This window comes from Chiloscyllium punctatum, chromosome 4 (assembly GCF_047496795.1).
Source record: "Chiloscyllium punctatum isolate Juve2018m chromosome 4, sChiPun1.3, whole genome shotgun sequence".
Lineage (NCBI taxonomy): Eukaryota > Metazoa > Chordata > Chondrichthyes > Orectolobiformes > Hemiscylliidae > Chiloscyllium > Chiloscyllium punctatum.
Genome location: NC_092742.1, coordinates 97,307,819 through 97,326,956, shown reverse-complemented (window position 1 = coordinate 97,326,956; position 19,138 = coordinate 97,307,819). Strand labels below are relative to the sequence as shown.

Here is a 19,138-nt window from a genome sequence, read left to right as displayed (position 1 = left end):
TAGATTTCTAAAGAGCAATGCCACCTGGGAGTCGCTGCTTCACTGTAGTAGAACACTGACCCATCCCATTTTTTGTTCCTTCCTCGAAGAATTCAATGGCAGAAACAACATTTGTAGCAGGCTCTGGGGAGGTGTACATAACAACAGAAAGTCAGTTGATATTCTGACTCCACTTTCTGCCGTCATTTTAATATGTTGATGTCTCTTTGAATATTCCAATGGCCTTCGCTTGCTTGAAAGTCATACTTTCGTTCTCTCGCTGCTCCTTTTTTTCGGTGATTCCATCGGCTGTTTGGCACTCAGATTACTTCCCCTTTAGCCATTTGCAAGTCGGCTTATTGACCGTCAATCAAACAAACTGCATTTCGTACGAAGTGCCCCGTGAATATTGAGGTCTGCCCGGGCATTGAATTGTGCCATCGATTTTAATTAACCCTGCTCATTGTTATGACCCGAGGCCAATGGTGAGTTCATCATGAATCTGGTGGCTTGCACCGTAGCCATCTCCATGTTCAGTTTGAGAGGTCTTGGTACGAATCTCTTGTTTTCTTCTGCGTGCTGTTTCCACATGCAAGTTTTGTTCATCTTTCTTTTCCTTTGAAACAGAGATAATACTTGGAGTGAGCAGGGAGACCTGAAACAGTCAGGATCGGAAGGAAACTGCGTGGGAATCGCAGAAGATCCGTTGAGAATCGGAAAGAATGAGTAGCTTGGCGGAAAGCAACCCCCCTTTGGAATTGGAGGAGAAGAACTATGACTTTGGTGAACACAGTTTGAAGATCTCCACCTTTAAAGGAGCGTACCTAGGCGTTTCGGCTTTTGTCTGGGAACCTGTAAGTGTAGCAGCCGATTGCAACACAATGTTTGGATTTGAAAGCATACTTCCAAACCAGTGTGCAACTAATTTGCTGGATGATTTGACGTGGATGTGCAGAGCATTTGGAGGACCATTCACTGGTTCTGCCTATATTGCTCGCAAGACAAAGCTTTTCCCTGTGGCTCGGTACACGTGACAATAAATTCAATTCATTTCCATTGTTTATGGTCCAGACCAGAAGTCATTCATTCGTCCTCACCCACTGAACACATCGGCTCTTCTTTTCTTCCTCGCGGGTTTACCTGCTTTCTCTTGAATGCTCTGGTCGTGTAAATAATACATTTCAAGTAAGAACATCCTGACGAAGCCTACCGTAGTGAACTGTTTGAGCAGATTCCGTTCCCACTCACTTCGCTCTTTTCCGGCTAGATCTTTTTTTTTGACAGTTTGGACCTCTTCATTCTGATATAATCCCTGAAAATCCTTTTTAAAACCTACTCCTTTATTAACGTAGAATTAAATTCATGGAGGCCTAACACGTGGTCTCGAAAGTTCTGTGCATGTTTTACCCTGACCTCTGTCCTTCGCAATTCTATCCTCCTCCAAGAATGAACATTAGAGTCCTGTGCATTTTTCTGTTACAGTGCTGTATCGATATTTTGAATCACTTGTTCATCTGCACCCTTACACCTCTCAATTTATCCACCTTGCTTTAAGGAGTACACAGTTTCCTTATTTGTATTCTTCCAACATGCATGGTCGGGCGCTCATCTACATTATTTGACAGTTGCATTCCTATTGTATGAAATTTATTTACGTCACCCTGTACTGTCTCAAAATTCTCCTTTCTTTACAATGCAACCCACAATTTGACATATCCCACAAATTTTTAACCATACATTCTGATCCTCGATTCCAAACCATTTAGAGTATGTAAGCAATAGACACTTCAGGCTACTGTGTTACCTTAGTTCCTTTTCTCTCTTTCAGGAAGATGGATTTATGGACTCTGCTACATTTTGACTTTTTAAAGCTGTTTTAATATCATACCTGATTGGCGGGGGCCAGATTAGTTTTCTAATCACATATCCGATGTTAAGCAACAGCTTCTGCATATGTTCCCGTTCCTTCTTTGGAAAATAACTCACATTAATCAAATGCCAATTTGTTAACCAGTTTACGCTACTCATCTTCTGGTTAAACATTCCGCTTGTAATAATGCTTTGCCCTGTCTTCCCTACCTTTCTTTGAGATATGGAGAGGCAATCTATCCAGCTTTTTGTGCTCGATTCCTTGATGGGTAACCTTTGCCCTTTTAAAGGACAGAACAAGTTACATTTAAATAGCGGCTTCTATGCAGAAAAGTGACCAAATATGGTTAAAACCTTTTCATCAATAGAAAAGAGATCAAGGCACTCAGCAGGTATCAGAACGGATGACTGAAAACAGCAATGGTCAATGAGGTGGGCTCAGTGGTTAGCACTGCTGCCTCACAGTGCTAAGGATCCATGTTCAATTCCAATCGCGGACGATTGTCTGTGTGGGTTTCCTGCCGCAGGCTAGCTGGATTAGCCATGGCCAATGCGCGGTTACAGGGAATGGGGGACTGGTCTGGATGGGATGCGTTTCTGAGGGTCGGTACGGGCTGAATGGCCTGCTTCCATGTTGTAGAGATCTAAAGGTAGTTTCTTTAGAACCTTCACAAAGTGGGTGCTAGCGAAGGCGTGTGCCCTAATGAAGGGCTTATGTCCGAAACTTCGATTCTCCTGCTCCTCGGATGCTGCCTGACCGGCTGTGCTTTTCCAGCGCCACATATTTTTGACCCTGATATCCAGCATCCGCAGTCCTCACTTTCTCTCCTTATTTCATAAGCCTAATGATCTAAGTAGACTTGAAATAATAAAAAGGGCAGTTTGAGCATATAACGATTCCTTACTGCAACCAAACCAAAAAGAAGTGGCCTCTGATTCAGGGCAGCAGTGAGTGCGCGAAGCTGCCTGCCTGCGTTCCCTGAACACCGCCGATGGCGGTAATGCCGCTCTCCTTGGGAAACCGGGGTGACAGCATTCCTCTCAGTGATAGGGTGAGGTTGCACGCAGTCGAGAGGATCCCTAGTTGACGTGCTGAACTGTTCCGCGAAGAGCTCCCGAGTTCAGCATGGATCTGGGTCAGAGTTAAGGAAGGGGGATTAAGGTGTGCGCGCGCTTGTTTGTGTGTGTGCTTGTGTGTGTGTGTGTGTGTACCTGTGTGGGTCTGTGTGTGGGTCTGTGTATGTCTGTGTGTGTGTGAGTGCGCGCGCGCGCGTATCTGTGTGTGTGGATCTGTGTGTGCGCGCGCGTGTATCTGTGTGTGGGCGCGCACGCGTGTATCTCTGTGTGTGGATCTGTGTGTGTGTGTGCGCGTGCATCTGTGTGTGTGTGTCCGTGTGTGTGAGAGTGCGCGCGCGCATCTCTGTGTGTGGATCTGTGTGTGTGTGCGCGCGTGTATCTGCGTGTGTGGATCACGTGTGTGTGCGCACGCGCCTATCTCTGTGTGCGTGTGCGCGTGTATCTCTGTGTGTGGATCTGTGTGTGTGTGCGCGCGTGTATCTGCGTGTATCTCTGTGTGTGGATCTGTTTGTGTGTGCACGTGTATCTCTGTGTGTGGATCTGTGTGTGTGTATGTGCGCTTGTATCTGTGTGTGTGGGGGTCTGTGTATGTGTGTGTGTGCGTGCGCGAGCGGAAGAAAGAGTGCAGGACAGAGAGTCAGTGCGAGGGTGGAGTGAGTGAAAGACAATGGAATGAGCAAACAGGGGTGAAAAGTGAGGACTGAGTGAGTGAGAGGGATGTGAGTGAATGAGTAGGTCGCGTAGAGTGAGTGGATTGTAGAATGAGTGTGGATGAAGTGAGAAGGAATACGTGAATGAGTGGTGCAAGCGAATGAGCACGGAATATGCAATGAGTGATTGAGGGTAAGGTGAGTAAAGGTGCATGCGAGCGATGTGCATGTGCATCAGGGATGACTGAGTTAATCAGATGGAGTGGGGATTTATATGGGAAGGAGAAATACATGAGAGTGCTTGGGTGGGGGGAAGATAATGAGGGAGTGGGAGTGTGAATGCATGAGGGAGAACTAGTGTGGGCGAATGGGGAGTGATAGTCGGGTGTGAGACTATCTGTAGAGAAAGGACTGGAAAAGGAGTGAGCTGGGGTGTGTGTATGTTAGAGAAGGTAAATGAAGGATTGTGAGTGTTTTTACGTTTGAAGGATGGATTGGGGGCGGGGGTGTGGAGTGTGTTTGGAAACTTTGTACTGAGTGAACAAAATAAACACCAGAACTGAAAGCCCGCTTGTTTGCAATTTCCACTTTTATATGAATTCCAGAGAGACAGTCTTGGAGTGTGTGTCACTAGAGGTGAAAGCAAGGCCAGTGTTAATTAAATTCAACTCACAACTTAGGCGCAGCTTCCTCCCACTCCCCTTCCTGATAATCAGGACTCTAGTCTATCTCCTCACAATCCTGTTTGTTTCCTAAAAAGGCCAGTTTTAATTAACTGTTTCTGCTTCTTGGCATTTTAATAGTTATTTTCATTAATTACTCAGTTATTTACATTGTCAATTTATTGTTTTGCAATTATCTAATTTAAGTTAATTTTCAATGTTCTGTCAAACTTTGTCATTATGAAACTTTGTCTCTGCTTCCTCTCACCCTCAAAAAGAGAAAATTTGAAATGTAGTCTTCCATGCAAAATGTTTGGCAAGTTCGCCCTGTGTTCAAACAACATTCTGAGTGTTAATGAAGCCATGCGCTCCAGAACATCCGTCTCCTAGCCAACGTGTTTCAGTACAGCCACAATACAGCAATCTACCAGGCATTGCAGAAAATTTCCAAGGCAATTTCTGGCCACAAAGAAAGGGCCTGATTCAACCTGGCCAATTACTGCCCCATCAGTCAACTCTTGATTATCAACAGTGTGATAGAAAGGACCATAATTAGTGCTATCAAGAGCTTCGCATCAAAGAATAATTTGCCAGTGCCACTCAGCTCCTGATCAAGTTATAGTCTTGTGCAAATATCACGAAGGGAGAACAAACTATGTGGCGATGTGACACTGACCAACTCCAACAGCCAGGTAGCATTTGACCGAATATGAGGTCAAGGAGGTAGAGAAAGTCTGCAGTCAATGAGAATGATGTCCCACTGGTAAGCATAATTACTAACATGAAGGACGGTGATTGCAGTTTGTTGAAAACGAAGTCATCTCAGTCCTAGGACAAGGCACCAAGAGTTCTTCAGAACAATGTCCTCTGCCCAAATATATTCAGTGGGGTTGTCATGGGGCGTGCCTCCGTCATAAGGGCAGGAGAAGAATTGTTCATTCGTGATGCGATAGTATTCCAAAGTATTCGTGACTCCTCAAGTCTATGGAACAAAACCTGGATAATTTTCAGACTTGTGCTGGTTAGTGACAGGTAACATGTACACTAAATAAGTACCAGGCAATGACCAGCTCCAAGAAAAGTGAATCAAATAATTTTCCCTTTACAATTAATGGCATTAATATAATTGAATTTTCCACAATCAACATCATTGAAGTTATTATGGCTGAAATAGGTCAGAAACTTGAACTTCGCTCTTTGAACCCTTCTCATCATTTACAAACCAAAAATGGTATGGGTAACTTTCCAGTTGCCTGGATGAACGCAGTTCCAGCAGCACTCTAAAAGTTCAACATCATCCAGAACAAAGCAGAAACTTTTATTGCCACCTCATCCATTATCTTAAACATTACTCTTTCCACCACTAGCCAACAATGAAACACTGTACCACCAACACAATGCACTGCAGCAACTCACCAAGGTTCCTTTGACACCACCTTCCAAACCCACGACTGCTTCCACCTAGAAATCCAAGGGCAGCATGGAGCTAAACACATCTCAAGTTCTCCTACAGGCCTCATCCGAACATTTATCACTGTTTCTTCCGTATCAGTTTCAAATTCCTGGAACGTTTTTCCGACTAGAACTATGGGTTCACCTGCACAACCAGGACTGCAACGGTCCTAGAAGGCAGCTTTTCGAAGGCAAGTGGGATGGGCAAAAAATGCTAGCAGCCGCTGACACCTAAGTTCCGTGGAAAAACCTTTTTTAAGGAAGTAAGATACCTTTAACTCTTTTATTGTCATCGATAGTGATTCTGCTTCTGACCCTCAATTTGCTGTGTCATTTCTTTAGTCATGCTAGCTTTAATTAGTGGTGCGCTACACTTCTTCCACTCCTGTCTTTATGGTTACATCACCACCTTCCATAGAATTATTGCTGCCACATATAGTTAGTCACTATAGCTTATTACGTCAGGTTCCTCGATTGTGCTTTGAATACTGTGTGCAGTGCCATACAGGCAGTTTAATCTTATCTTTATAGTTGTTCCTGCACTCTCATTTTTAACACCCTATTCCTCTATGAGATAAGTTAATATTCCATGTACATTTACCGCATCCTTGTCCCTTACCTTGACCTGATTTTTTATCTCATTTCCTAATTCTTTCCTCTCCAGACTATTCAATCTGCACACGACCATTCTCCTTTCTAGTTTAACTTTCTATTAACCCCCATAATTATCCCAGTTCATTGAATGTAGAAATATGGATAGGAAATTGATTGAGTGATAGGAAATCAGCTAAAAAATGGTTAATGGCTATCTTAGACTCGAGGAAGGTGTGAATTGGAATTTCCAAGGGGTTGGTATTGGGAATTTTGCATCAGCTTTCGATCTGCTACCTATGTAACGATTAACACTTGCTTCATGTAATCTGTCATACTGTCTTTTTACTTTGTTTCATACTTCTGGAATTTCTGTAACAGGAATAACCCCTACCCCACCCCGTAAAATCCATTATCGCCCATATCATGTGCTCCAACATTGATGACTGCAAATAGACTTCCCATTTCTTCTGCAGCTCGTCTTCAATTTTCCTTCCCTTTTTTGCCTTTTCGATCTGTTCCAATTTGAAGACAGAGCAGGGGCTGAACCGAAACAGAACGCCCTACTTCTGTAAGAATTGTGCACGTTACGCTTGGATATTGACAATCTCTGCTTTGTTTGGTATCACGAATCTCCTGGGCCATATGCCATTCGGATGTTTTTAGACTTTGAGGTCTCACGGGATTATGAGGTTCCGAACTCAGCTGAATCTCTTTGGTAGCAATAAAAGTGATGGCAGCTTGACTGAGACATCAGAACCGTGAGTTAACGTGGTATGTTTTCACGGTCAAAACTGCGCCATGTTTTGGAAAGGATTTCCATATCTCTAATCTACAAAGCCAGGAGTGCCACTGTTTTTACTTGCGCTGTGATGATATTCCCACATTATTGTACTGATTTGCAAAGATTGTCAACCCACTGGCATCAATGTGTTTTGATCATTGCAACTCTATTAATATCCATGTGTAAATCCGTTTGCGCTAATGCGTTTTGTTTCTCGTTCAGGGTCTTGTCCTTTGTCGCTACTTTGAGAGCGAGAAAATTGATTTCACTGGGAAGAAAGTGCTTGAACTGGGTTCTGGCACTGGAATCGTCGGCATTTTAGCAGTGCTGCTGGGTAAGGCGTCCCTTCTCGCTGTTTAAATATCAGGAACAAAATAAAACTGGCGATGTTTCTTTCGTTATTCATGCAAATATTGGTAAAAGGCTCTGGCAAAAGCCTCAGGTTTTGAAATTTTGCCATTTCTTTCGCCACAGTTGGCGCCATGACCTGTTGAGTCTTCATCAATTTCTGTATTAATTTCGATAGGGAAAGCTAATTTGTTATCCAATTTCAAGGCTTTGGAGCAATCTTACAATTGATACTAGTGCGGCTAGTGGATGTTCTAATAGTCGTGTTCCTGCGCCCTGTAATGTTCTTCGTCCGTTTTATTCTTTAGGGTCGATAGGGCTGAGCAGCCTACAATGGCAGACCGCTGTAGTCTAATATTTTGACACACGCTATGAAATACTCACACGATGAGCGTATTATAAAATGCTGGGATAAGTCAAACAAACGGATGAGTTATCCAACGCGCTGATACTCGCATGTAAGGCGAGTGGACAGTGCTTTCGAGAAGAATTGATTCTTCTTGTTAGGGATATGATTTTGGAAAGATCTGATTACACTTGATCTTCCTCTGAAGCTTAATTTGCAGCTATGACACACAGAGTAGGTGCATGCAGCTTCTGTCTGGCTTTTTGGTTCGAAGTTATTAGGAGCCCATAGCCAACAGTGTTACAATCCATTGAGTGAGAAATCTGCATTACAATACCTTTTAATACGAGGCAGTGCTCAGATAATGATGTGACATTATTGTTTTTACCAGGTGGAGATGTCACGTTAACGGACAGATCCTATGTTTTGAACCAAATAGAATACAACGTGCAAGCTAACATTCCAGCCAGCAGCAGACACCGTTCATCAATCCGGGCCCTGGCTTGGGGTGACGACCAGTGCAACTTTCCAAACGACTTTGATTATATTCTGGGTTCAGATATTGTGTACAACCCCTCGCAATTTCCTGGTCTTTTGCAGACACTGTTGTACCTCTCCACGGACAAAACTATTGTTTATATGTCTTCTAACATGGCGGCCAGAGAAGGCGCCATCAATTTTCACGAGGACCTCTTACTCAAGCAGTTTAACAGCGAAATACTTCATACAAGTGGAAGTAATTGCATTTACAAAGTGACTAGAAAACACCCGCGCCATGGGCACTAGTTTCTGATGCATATTTATTTCCTCACTTTGCAACCCACAAGCTGTGCATTCTACTCACTTAGCTTTGTGAGAATTTAATTATCTGAGTGAAGGTGAAATTGAAGTTCTATCCGGTTCTGGAATGAAGTTTCCTAATTTAATCTGCTAAGGATTGGAATCCGCATTCTGTTGTGAAAAAAGATGTTTTTCAGTAAGCAAAATCCTTGCTGTCGTTTTTTCTTTTTGCATAGCTGAACCTGAGAAATTTTGCAAAGGCAATTTTTTTACTGAAATAATTTTGTTTTGGGCTTTATGTTGCGGCCGTGCTCATTTTTGCTGCATCAAATAAGTACCATTAACTGAGATACAAACAAAGTAAAACTGCAGGAGCTTATTTTTCGTTGACAGAAATAAATTACAAGATGAGCAGGCATCATACGTGAGCAGTGCACATGTTTAGACTTTGATAGAAACACTCAATAGTAGTTTAGAGATGGGAAAATAGTTGACATATTCTGGTCTTCAACTCATCCACGAGTGTTAATTATACTGACAATCATCAACAAAGATAATAACCTTTGAATGTGTTCCAGAGCTTAATTGGAGTAGGTGGTGCAGATTAAATAATGGCAGCTTTACATTTGTTGCAATAAAAACAAAGGTTCGAATCGATTAACTATAAACAGAACAATAATAATGACTAAATTTGCAAATTAACGCTTGATTTTGCAATATGTGGACCATTTCCTGCACTTTCTAATACTAAACCTAAACAGGTGCAAGTTCATTAAAACACGACCCTATTTACACAGTTTTTTAAAAGTGCGTTTGATGATTCTTAACAGCGGGACACCACTGGACAACTCAGTTGCACGCTTGTGCCATTGCACTGAAACGGGGAAGCGATGTTCAATTCGTAAAGCATTGTTAGCAGTAACATAGAATTAGCGGAGTCGATGCTGCACTTCAGAGGTTAGAGTAGAAATGCATATTTTGAATTACTACTTTACGATTTTTATTCAGAGAAGACATACAGCTACTCCTCACTGAAGTGGAATCCATTTGATACAATTAACATTCTTCGCCTGAAGACCATATTCCGTGTTTGATCTCTGCCTTAGGTCCAAAGGATCATGCTGTCATTGTACATGAGCCAAAGAGCAAACAGGCATGATGATGAAATAGGTTGATAACTAGGATATGGCCTTTATTGCAAAGGGAATGTAAACGATTTTCGTGAGACCTCATCGATTATATATCCCAACTTTACAATATCTTTTAAAGGAACAATACACTGGCATTGGATAGAGTTAAGAGAAAACTAGCTAGGTTGATTCCTGAGATGATTGAGTTATATCATGAGAAAATGAGCATGCTGGTGGATTTTAGAAAAATTTGAAGTGAATTTGTTAAACTGGAGAATTCTAAGTGGAGTTGTTTGAGGGAATGTTGAGAGAATGTTTCAAATTGTGTGGAACCAAGAGCTGTTTAGCAATAAAGTGTCTTCAATTTACGATGGAGATGAGAAGTAATTTCTTTTCTCAGATGATTATTAATGTTTGGAATTTTTTTCATGCCCACGAGCAATGGAAAGCCGGATCATAGAGTCTTGGAGTCATAGAGATGTACAGCATGGAAGCAGACCGTTCGGTCCAACCCGTCCATCTCGACCAGATATCCCAACCCATTTAGTCCCACCTGCCAGCACCCGGTCCATATCCCTCCAAACCCTTCCTATTCATATACCCATCCAAATGCCTCTTAAATGTTGCAATTGTACCAGCCTCCACCACATCCTCTGGCTGTTCATTCCATACACACACCACCCTCTTCGTGAAAAAGTTGCCACTTAGGTCCCCTCTCACCATAAACCTATATCTTCTAGTTTTGGACTCCCCACCCCAGGGAGAAGACCTTGTCTATTTACCCTATCCAAGCCACTCATGATTTTATAAACCTCCATAAGGTCACCCCTCAGCATTCGAGGGTCCAGGAAAACAGCCTCAGCCTTTCAGCCTCTTCCGATACATCAAATCCTCCAATCCTGGCAAGTTAGACAAGCCATCTAGGGTTATGGGAAGGGTAAGATTGGTTGCAGGTGTTGCAGACAAGAAAGTGAGGTCGAAGCTAATTTACAAGAACAGAGGCCGAAATGTTAAACCGCAAGTGCTTTATTAAGGAGTTGTTTATTCTACAGGCAGCAAAGTTCGACGAAGCAGTTTCTCGGCCCAAAAGTGTCCCAGCGACGTCACCATTGCGTAATCGGGCGCTTAAATTTCCAGTTCACCATATCTATACAAATACACAACAGAAGCGGCAATCAAATCAATCATATTCTTTGTGAATCGTGGACTGGGAACTAGGGGGCTGAAGACGATTTTCTGCTTCCACTTATATATTATATAAAGTTCGCTAATATATTTGAATTGTGAGTTTAGTCTCAGTAACTTTGAACCACTGAACTGCTGGATTATCATAAAAATCTAATTATTCCACTGACTGTCTATTTGGAACAAGTGCTGAGAGAGCCAACAAGAGGCAAATACTGATTTTATCTCGCCCTATCATTCTGTAAGGCTAAGAATCCCTAACGTGTGGAAACAGGCCCTTCAGCCCTACAAGTACACACCGACCTTCCGAAAGGCAACCCACTCCCAATTCCTGATGAAGGTCTTATGCCCGAAACGTCGATTCTCCTGCTCCTCGGATGCAGTCTGACCTGCTGTGCTTTTCCAGCACCACACTACCGTGTCCTACAGTTTACTCCTGACTAATGCACCTAAACTACACATCCCTGAACACTATGGGCAATTTAGCCTAACCAGTTTGCCTGACCTGCATATCTTTGGATTGTGGGAGGAAACCGGAGCGCGCGGAGTAAACCCCTGCAGACACGGGGAGAATGTGCAAGCTCCACACAAACTCCGTCACCTGAGGCTGGAATCAAACCTGGTCCCCGGCGCTGTAGGGCAGCAGTGCTAACCACTGAGCCACCGTGCCGCCCCCACTGAGCCACCGTGTCCCGTACTCAGCTACATGCTCTGACCGTTAGTAGAAGAGTATCATGAGCTGTGGACGTCTTCTATATGAGAGTGAGAATAGCAATAAGTGGTGAGAACCATCACCAATTTCCCCCAATGCTACGGAGGAGTGAACGGATCTGCAGTAAAACTCACGTAAAATCACAGTCTGTAGGGTAAATATTGAGGTAAAATAATTATTGGATAAGATATGATCCCTCGATACTTACAAGTAGACCAGGATTGCTTCATTGTCTCTGTACTAACAAATCCTGGAACTCACAGACGACAGCATGTTAGGAGATGCATTGGCTCACCGCCACATTCCCACGCTAGCTTCATTGGTTCACCACAACATTGCCAATGACAGTTATGGACGGGCCGTGCTCAGGATTCCATTCATCTCATGAAGGTGATGCTGCAAATGGCAAGTAGAGCAATGTAGAAAAGCAGACCGATCCACTCAGTGAACTGGGCCTTATCTTCCCTCATACCGCCTTTGTGATGTTGCTACATTAGTTAAAGTTTTGATGAAATAGCAGGCCTGTCGCAATAGTATATGTTAAAACAAAGTTGGCTGGCCCCTACCCCACATCCGTTTCAAATTAGCTTTTGCGTAAACAGTAGGGAATTATTATGATTGTCGCTTGTCGAGGCTGTCAGATGCTGGTTCATGAGGAGACCCATTTTCTGTTGCTAGGGACAATCTACCATAACTAAATGATATATCTTACATCAAGACCTTCCGACGAAATCGTTGCCTTGAGGTGGGTGTGCCGAATGGAACAACGTTTAAGTTACTGTATTAACGGCGTTAAAACTGACTGGCGTACTCCCACATTCGAACAAAAAAAACACTTCACGAAAAAATTACATTACAGTGTGGAAACAGGCCCTTCGGCCCAACAAGTCCACACCGACCCGCCACCGACCCATACCCATTCCCCTACATTTACCCCTTACCTAACACTACGAGCAATTTAGCATGACCAATTCACCTGAACTGCACATCTTTGGACTGTGGGAGGAAACCAGAGCACCCGGAGGAAACCCACGCAGACACGGGGAGAACGTGCAAACTCCACACAGTCAGTCGCCCGAGGCGGGAATTGAACCCAGGTCTCTGGAGCTGTGAGGCAGCAGTGCTAACCACTGTGCCACCGTGCCGCCCACTATAGTGTGTTTGCACACGCTTGCGAATATTGGAGTATTGGACTCGCACAATTAATGACGATGTGCTTTACTGTTTGTCATTGAGAAAACCGAAATTCAATTTTCTGCAACTCCATCCATAATTACTCGAAAATATATGATGGACACCGAATTCGTTTTCTGTTAGTTGTTGGGTCTTAAACCTCTGGGCTCCCTGTCAACCTTTCCCCTTACTCTCACTCCTAAAGGAGAATGCAATGTCGAAAGTGAATGACTCAGTTAATAATTTAATTTCGTCAGCGCTCGGTGGACTTCAAATGCCAAAGGTTGCGTTCTACCTCCTACCGCTCACGCGGACCGCCCATGTTAATGTTCAACACTCACACAAGACGAAGCGTTCAGACATCATTAAAGAGACAAGCGGGTAGGTAGGGCGCAAGACATTGCAAAAGAGTTGAACATTTCAACACAATCATCGACTCATCATCCGCTGGTTATTTTGTTCAAGTCAGCTCAGTAATTATATATTTATTGTAAAGAATACCCTAATGTATAATGTTGGGAGGAAACTTGAAGATCGGTGTGTGGGTCCTGCTGTGATTACCAGATTCCCAGCGAATTGTGATAGTTGGACTTTGTCATTCTCGATAGCAGAGAAATAACCGGCGAGAGAGAAATCATGTGACATATTAGGAAGCAATAAATTAAGCTTAATTTAAGAAAGCGAATCTTAGTTATCATGTATAACTTCAATGTCAAGCCAACAACGGAGAAGCTCAGAAACCATAATACCAAATTTAGAGGTAGGGAATTGCGTTCTTTACGTTAGAAGGCCAACCCACGTTTGGCCATTTTGAATACATAGATTTCCTTGTCTTCCATGCTGTCAACAACGCTGCAATCAAAATATACGGATTTTGGTCGAAAAGATCGCTTTGATCCGAAAGTTTCAATTCATCAGCAAAATAAATTGCCTTGGTTTGAGTGGTCGCACATTGTCTGCAATAACTTGGTGTGGGATTGAAAGGAAGACGCACCGATCGAAGCAAGGATGAAGTCATGATCCCGAAGAAAGTTAGTGTGACCCTTGCCCAGTGTCAAACGGCGGATTTGTGCATGTGGTCTACACACCCGGGAATGTTAATTATGGCATTGTTTTGTACTTGTTCCAGGACACTTAGCTGATTTGTCGTGGCAACATTTCCATCTGATAAGAGAGAGAAAACAATTATGTTTTGGTTTGCCCTTGATCATCGACCCTTTATTGAGATCATGGTAGCAAAAGAGCCTTAACTTCAAAGGTGACCCATCTGCCAACTTTTCTCTACACAGTCTTGAGCATTGTACGGAATTGTTGTATCCTAAACTGCTCCCTTGGTGAGTGCTGTTTAAGCGGGGCTTATGCAAGAGAATTCTGAACTTGTTGCGTCCTTCACAATAGGCGTGTTCCACCCCTTCCCCACTGCCAGAGCTCTGCTTTCTTAAGAATCTGTAGTGATTCCATATCTCTACCTGTATAGGAACGACAAGGATTCGTTCAGGCCTCCGAACTAGATTTCCGACCTTCAACCTTTCTATCTGGTTACTGTCCCTTTCAAAGTCTGTCTACCTTTCAGTTCCCCTCAGTGTTAGCGCTGCCTGATCACATCACCTTGAAACGCCATGAGATTATTAATGATGTTACATTTTTTAATGTCAGTTGTAGTGATTTACACACCTGATGCCAATTTTTTGAGCTTGTGCATTGGATTTATAGATAAGAAGATTCTAATCCCCTTCCACTTGTGCGGATATGTGCGCCAGATACTGCTTTAGATTCTCAGCATGCCCTGAAATTTCTAATTGCCATCCAGAAGGATGCGCCTTTGATATACTTCGTTAGGTCCCGTTTACTTTCACTTCAGTGACAACTAAAACGTTGCAACTGACGAACTCGCAATGTATGTTTACCAAGGACAAGAGAACGTGGCGAAACCATATTTTCTGCTGGATTAATAATCCTCTACCCTAAAACGGACAGGGCTGCTCATTGTCATCCATATTCCTTTTTGATGTGGCAGGATGGTGCGGCTTGTGCGTTTCCAACCTCTCACTCACCAAGTAGGGTGGCTAAAACCCCCGTCACTGCAGTGCCGATTTCAACTGAATCACCGTCTTCCTGGAAAGCCGGATGTTCTCCTTCTCAATGAACTTGCAAAGAACAATTTCCTGTAAAGATAAGATATATGACTGTTAAGATAAAATAGCCGGATAGAAATAAAATTAGACGGACTGTAATGAGTGCAGTGAATGAAGAATAGGACCTGTGCGGAAGAGTTAATGGCCACCACTGAGAATTTGGTTTAAACCGTCTCATGAGCCTCCAAAAAGCTGCTAAATGAAGTTGGCGTAGCTGATCATAACCTTGAAAGCAATACAAGTGCAGCAAAAATATTTAAACCTTCGGGGTTTCATCAACGCCTTATATAATTGTAGCAAGCCATCCCTACTGCTGTACACAAATCTTCCTGTTTTAAAGGTAACCTATCATTTCCCTTCTTCACCGCCTGCTGCACATTCATGCTTACCTTCAGCTATTACTGTATAAGGACACCCAAGTCGCGTTGCACCCTCCCCTTTGCCTAACCTATGGCAATTCAGATAATAATCTGTCTTCCTGTTTTTGTTACTGAAGTGGATACCCTCACAATTATTCAAATTATACTTCATCTAACATGCATTTGCCCACTCACTCAACTTGTTCAAATCACACTGAAACATCTCTGCCTCCGCCTCACTGTTCACGTCCTACCCAGCTTTGTGTCGTCTGTAAATTTGGAGATGTTATATTTAGTTCTATCATCTAAATCGTTCATATATCTTATGAACAGCTAAGGTCCAAGCACTCGAGAATCCCACTCGAAAAAAAAAGACTCGTTTATTCGTACTCTTTGTTTCTTTTTGTCAACTGGTTCTCCATCCATGTTCGGGAAGGAATTTCGTTTAAATCTTCAAATCTGCACAAAGAACTAAACGTTGGTGTGGCACCAAATGTCAATTAACTGGAAGGTCCCTTTATAAAAATTTTGACATGCCGCATAATATTATGTGACCCAACTTGAGTCGAGTTAAAACTACAATGTTCTGATTTCATTGTGCGTGAGAACTAAGCACTGGAACAGTTATGGGCGAGATGAGTTACAGAGGTGATCAGTTTTCAATGTTTCAATGTTGCAAAACAAAATCAATGAGAACAGAGAAATAACTTGCATGCTATCCCAAAAACGTATAAAAATCGAGGGACCGGATTTCCTTTAACTGACGAATGCAGTTTCTATGACGTATGCGGATGCACCGAGGCAACCACCGACCATCACGGGCTACTGGTGATCTTTCATTTGAATTTGCAGAATTGGAAGTGGTTGTGGATAATGTCAAAGCATGGGTGGAATTCTCCAAATTTATTCTAGATTCGTAACCCTCGAAGCTCAGCTCTTTAATCATAGTCGCTCGTCCACTTCTAGAAATCCGCCAATGATTCCTCAGCGATGTGCGATGGGCTCCAGACTTCGGATTGAGGCTGAATGTCATATTTAGGCAACACTTCTCGAGCCCACTAGAGGTCCTTAGTCTTCGTCGAGCCAATCATGGCATTATAGTCTAACCATTACCATCATCGTCTTTCCATCCTCATATCCCACCAATATCCAGGAAATTAAACAGTGAAGGCAACAGGAAAGACCTTAGCGGCCCAGTGTTAAGTAACGCGATTGGATCCATTAACACCTAAAAGAGACTTATGATGAAGAAGGCAATTCCTTCAAATACCCCTTGTCCTCTGCAATATTGCCTTGTTGTAGACTCTGTTCTGCTATAGTTTGAGCCTGCAATGATTTGCTGAAAAAGCAGAGCTTTTCTCCTGAGCCGAAAGGTCACTTAAATTGGAAGCGAAATTGATTGTATTCCACCTTCAATTACCTGCTTCAGGACTATTTTGAGCTTTACTAATGGTTTCCTTAAAATGCAATCCATCTCGATTCACCTACATCCAATACCATTAGCCGGCCAAATTTCGAAATCTGGTGCGGCAGTTTGACCGCTACATATGCTGGGATATAAGAACAATCGATCGCTCATAGCAAGTTTGGCCATTCTTCCGACACATTACGTCCCACCAGCTCAATCTGCGCCGTCAACATTTCACCTAACAACGTTTCCATGTTTTGAATTTTTGATGAGACCTCCGTGTGCTCCCTGACAGGCTCTTCCATCCACGCAACTTCAGGATACAAACACAATATTTTCTCAGTCTCACTCTCCCCACGTATAAGCCCCGATCGCTTGTGGAATTCACTATAGTAGGAAATGTTTTGGCTATCGTGTTGGCTATTAAAATCTTGGTTACTCCCGAAGGGAATCCTACTGAGCCATCCTTTCACTAAATAACACATCATATAAGCCTTGGCAGAATAGTTTTTTCTAAGAATTAGGGCGATTTCATTGGTTTGAGGGTGATTTAGCGGTTTGGATCAGAAACTGGCTAGCTGAAAGAAGCCTGAGGGTGGTGGTTGATGGGAAATGTTCATCCTGGAGTCCAGTTACTAGTGGTGTACGCAAAGATCTGTTTTGGGGTCACTGCTGTGTGCCATGAAGGCGTAGAAGGATGGGTTAGTAAATTTGGGAATGACACGAAGGTCGGTGGAGTTGTGGATAGTGCTGAAGGATGTTGCAGGTTACAGAGGGATATAGATAAACTGCAGAGCTGGGCTGAGAAGTGGCAAGTGGAGTTTACTGTGAAAACGTATGAAGTTATTCACATTGGAAGTAGCAATAGGAGTAAAGAGTACTGGGCTAATGGTAACATTCTTGGTTGTCTAGATGAGCAGAGAAACCTCGGTGTCTATGTAATAGGTCCTTGATGAAATAAGAATCTAACAACTGCTCTAAAGTTCTCTTTACTATTAGGGGCCTACTGTGGGGTTCCATTGAAACCAAGGTTCATGCCTCCATTGAGATCAATGGTTCAGTTCCTGAATGCAGATGAAGACTCTGCTGTCTACAACCGCAGTGCGCGCGATGAGATCGATGCGTCGTTCAGTCACGTGAGCATGAAACAGGCTACTCCTGGTTGGAGATCCAAGCTCCAGGTGCTCATTGCAACAAGTCTGTGAGCCAACGTTTTGCGAAGTTGCAATGCGTTTGTGAACTGCTAACTTCCGATTTATGCAGCAATGCCGGAAATGCCTGTTGAAACAGCTTTTTCACGAAGACCCCAAAGTGGGGATGGCCGCTCCACACGCTCGTCAAGCAAACTGTTGATATAGTCACAGCTTCATACAATTCAGTCAGGCAACCGCAGTGGTTCAGCTGGGAGCGATTATGTGTTCGAGCTGGAAGGTCTCAGATGTAAGTTCCACCTCCGAATTGTTGACCGTGGAAGCAGCATCCATGCCTGCAAAATCTTTTGAGCACCATCCTCCGAGAGAGATGAACATGAAGATATTTAAAGTGGGCAAACATTTCAGCTGATGTCTCTATCAGCATGCCTGGTTTTGTTCTGTGTCACTGTCAGTATGTGCAGCCCGTGAAATATCACATAATCAACTAACATGCCCATAGAAAGAACTGCGCTTGCTAGTTACACGGTTGGCCGATTTGGACAAGTCCTGAAATACATACTGCAGCAGTTGGTGCGAAAACATGACGGCAAAGGGTTCTACCCCTGTGCCATTGTCAACATGTGTAACTGAGTTGGTATGCAAGAGCAGCAGAAGTGCAATCAAATAATCTTCAATCACATGGTCAAACTATTCCTCACCCCTTCATTACTATGACCCGGGAGATCAACACTGTTCTTAATGAGGAAAACGTATGAGCAAGAGGACTAAGAGTGCTCAAGCATTATTTGGTGAAATTACAACATGGCGTTATCTGTATGCTCAACAATGGAAACCACCCACTGTTGATATTCTAGTTCAGATTCAGGTAATTGCCCAAGATGCAGATGAAATTAATCGTGATTTCGTGGAGTTTACAAAGCGAGATAAAGGCAACGGGTTTTCCCTTTTCACTGTAATTCCTTTTGCCTTGCTCAAGACAATTCGAGCATAATTGTCTCGGACGGCATTTTATTGTCCATCCCTAACTGCTGGACCTACACACATCTAGGCGAGTGGAGAGTATTCCATCGAACTCCTGGACAGGTATTAATACAAATCGAAAGAATTGTGGATGCTGTAAATCAGAAAGAAAAACAGAAGTTGCTGGAAAGTGAAGTCAACCTTTACATTTCGGGTCCGGTGACCCTTCCTGACATGTCTACCTAGATAGTGGGTAGAAATTGGGAGGATAGGCGGCGAACTACACGTAATTAATTGCCTTGGTCTCTGATTTGTTCTTGTAACTGCAATTTACATATGGCTGGTCCAGTTCACTTTACAGTCAATGTTGATTTCCAGGTTGAC

General features: G+C 43.1%; 1 protein-coding gene across 1 annotated transcript; it reads left to right on the top strand.

Annotated features, from left to right (window-relative positions):
* Positions 1 to 701: 701 nt before the first annotated feature.
* Positions 702 to 17,845, top strand: LOC140476004 (EEF1A lysine methyltransferase 3-like). The gene is made up of 4 exons (XM_072567907.1): positions 702 to 833; positions 7,287 to 7,398; positions 8,150 to 8,494; positions 17,640 to 17,845. Exons 1-4 carry the CDS (start codon positions 702 to 704, stop codon positions 17,843 to 17,845), a joined length of 795 nt encoding a protein of 264 aa, XP_072424008.1.
* The last annotated feature ends 1,293 nt before the right edge of the window (positions 17,846 to 19,138 follow it).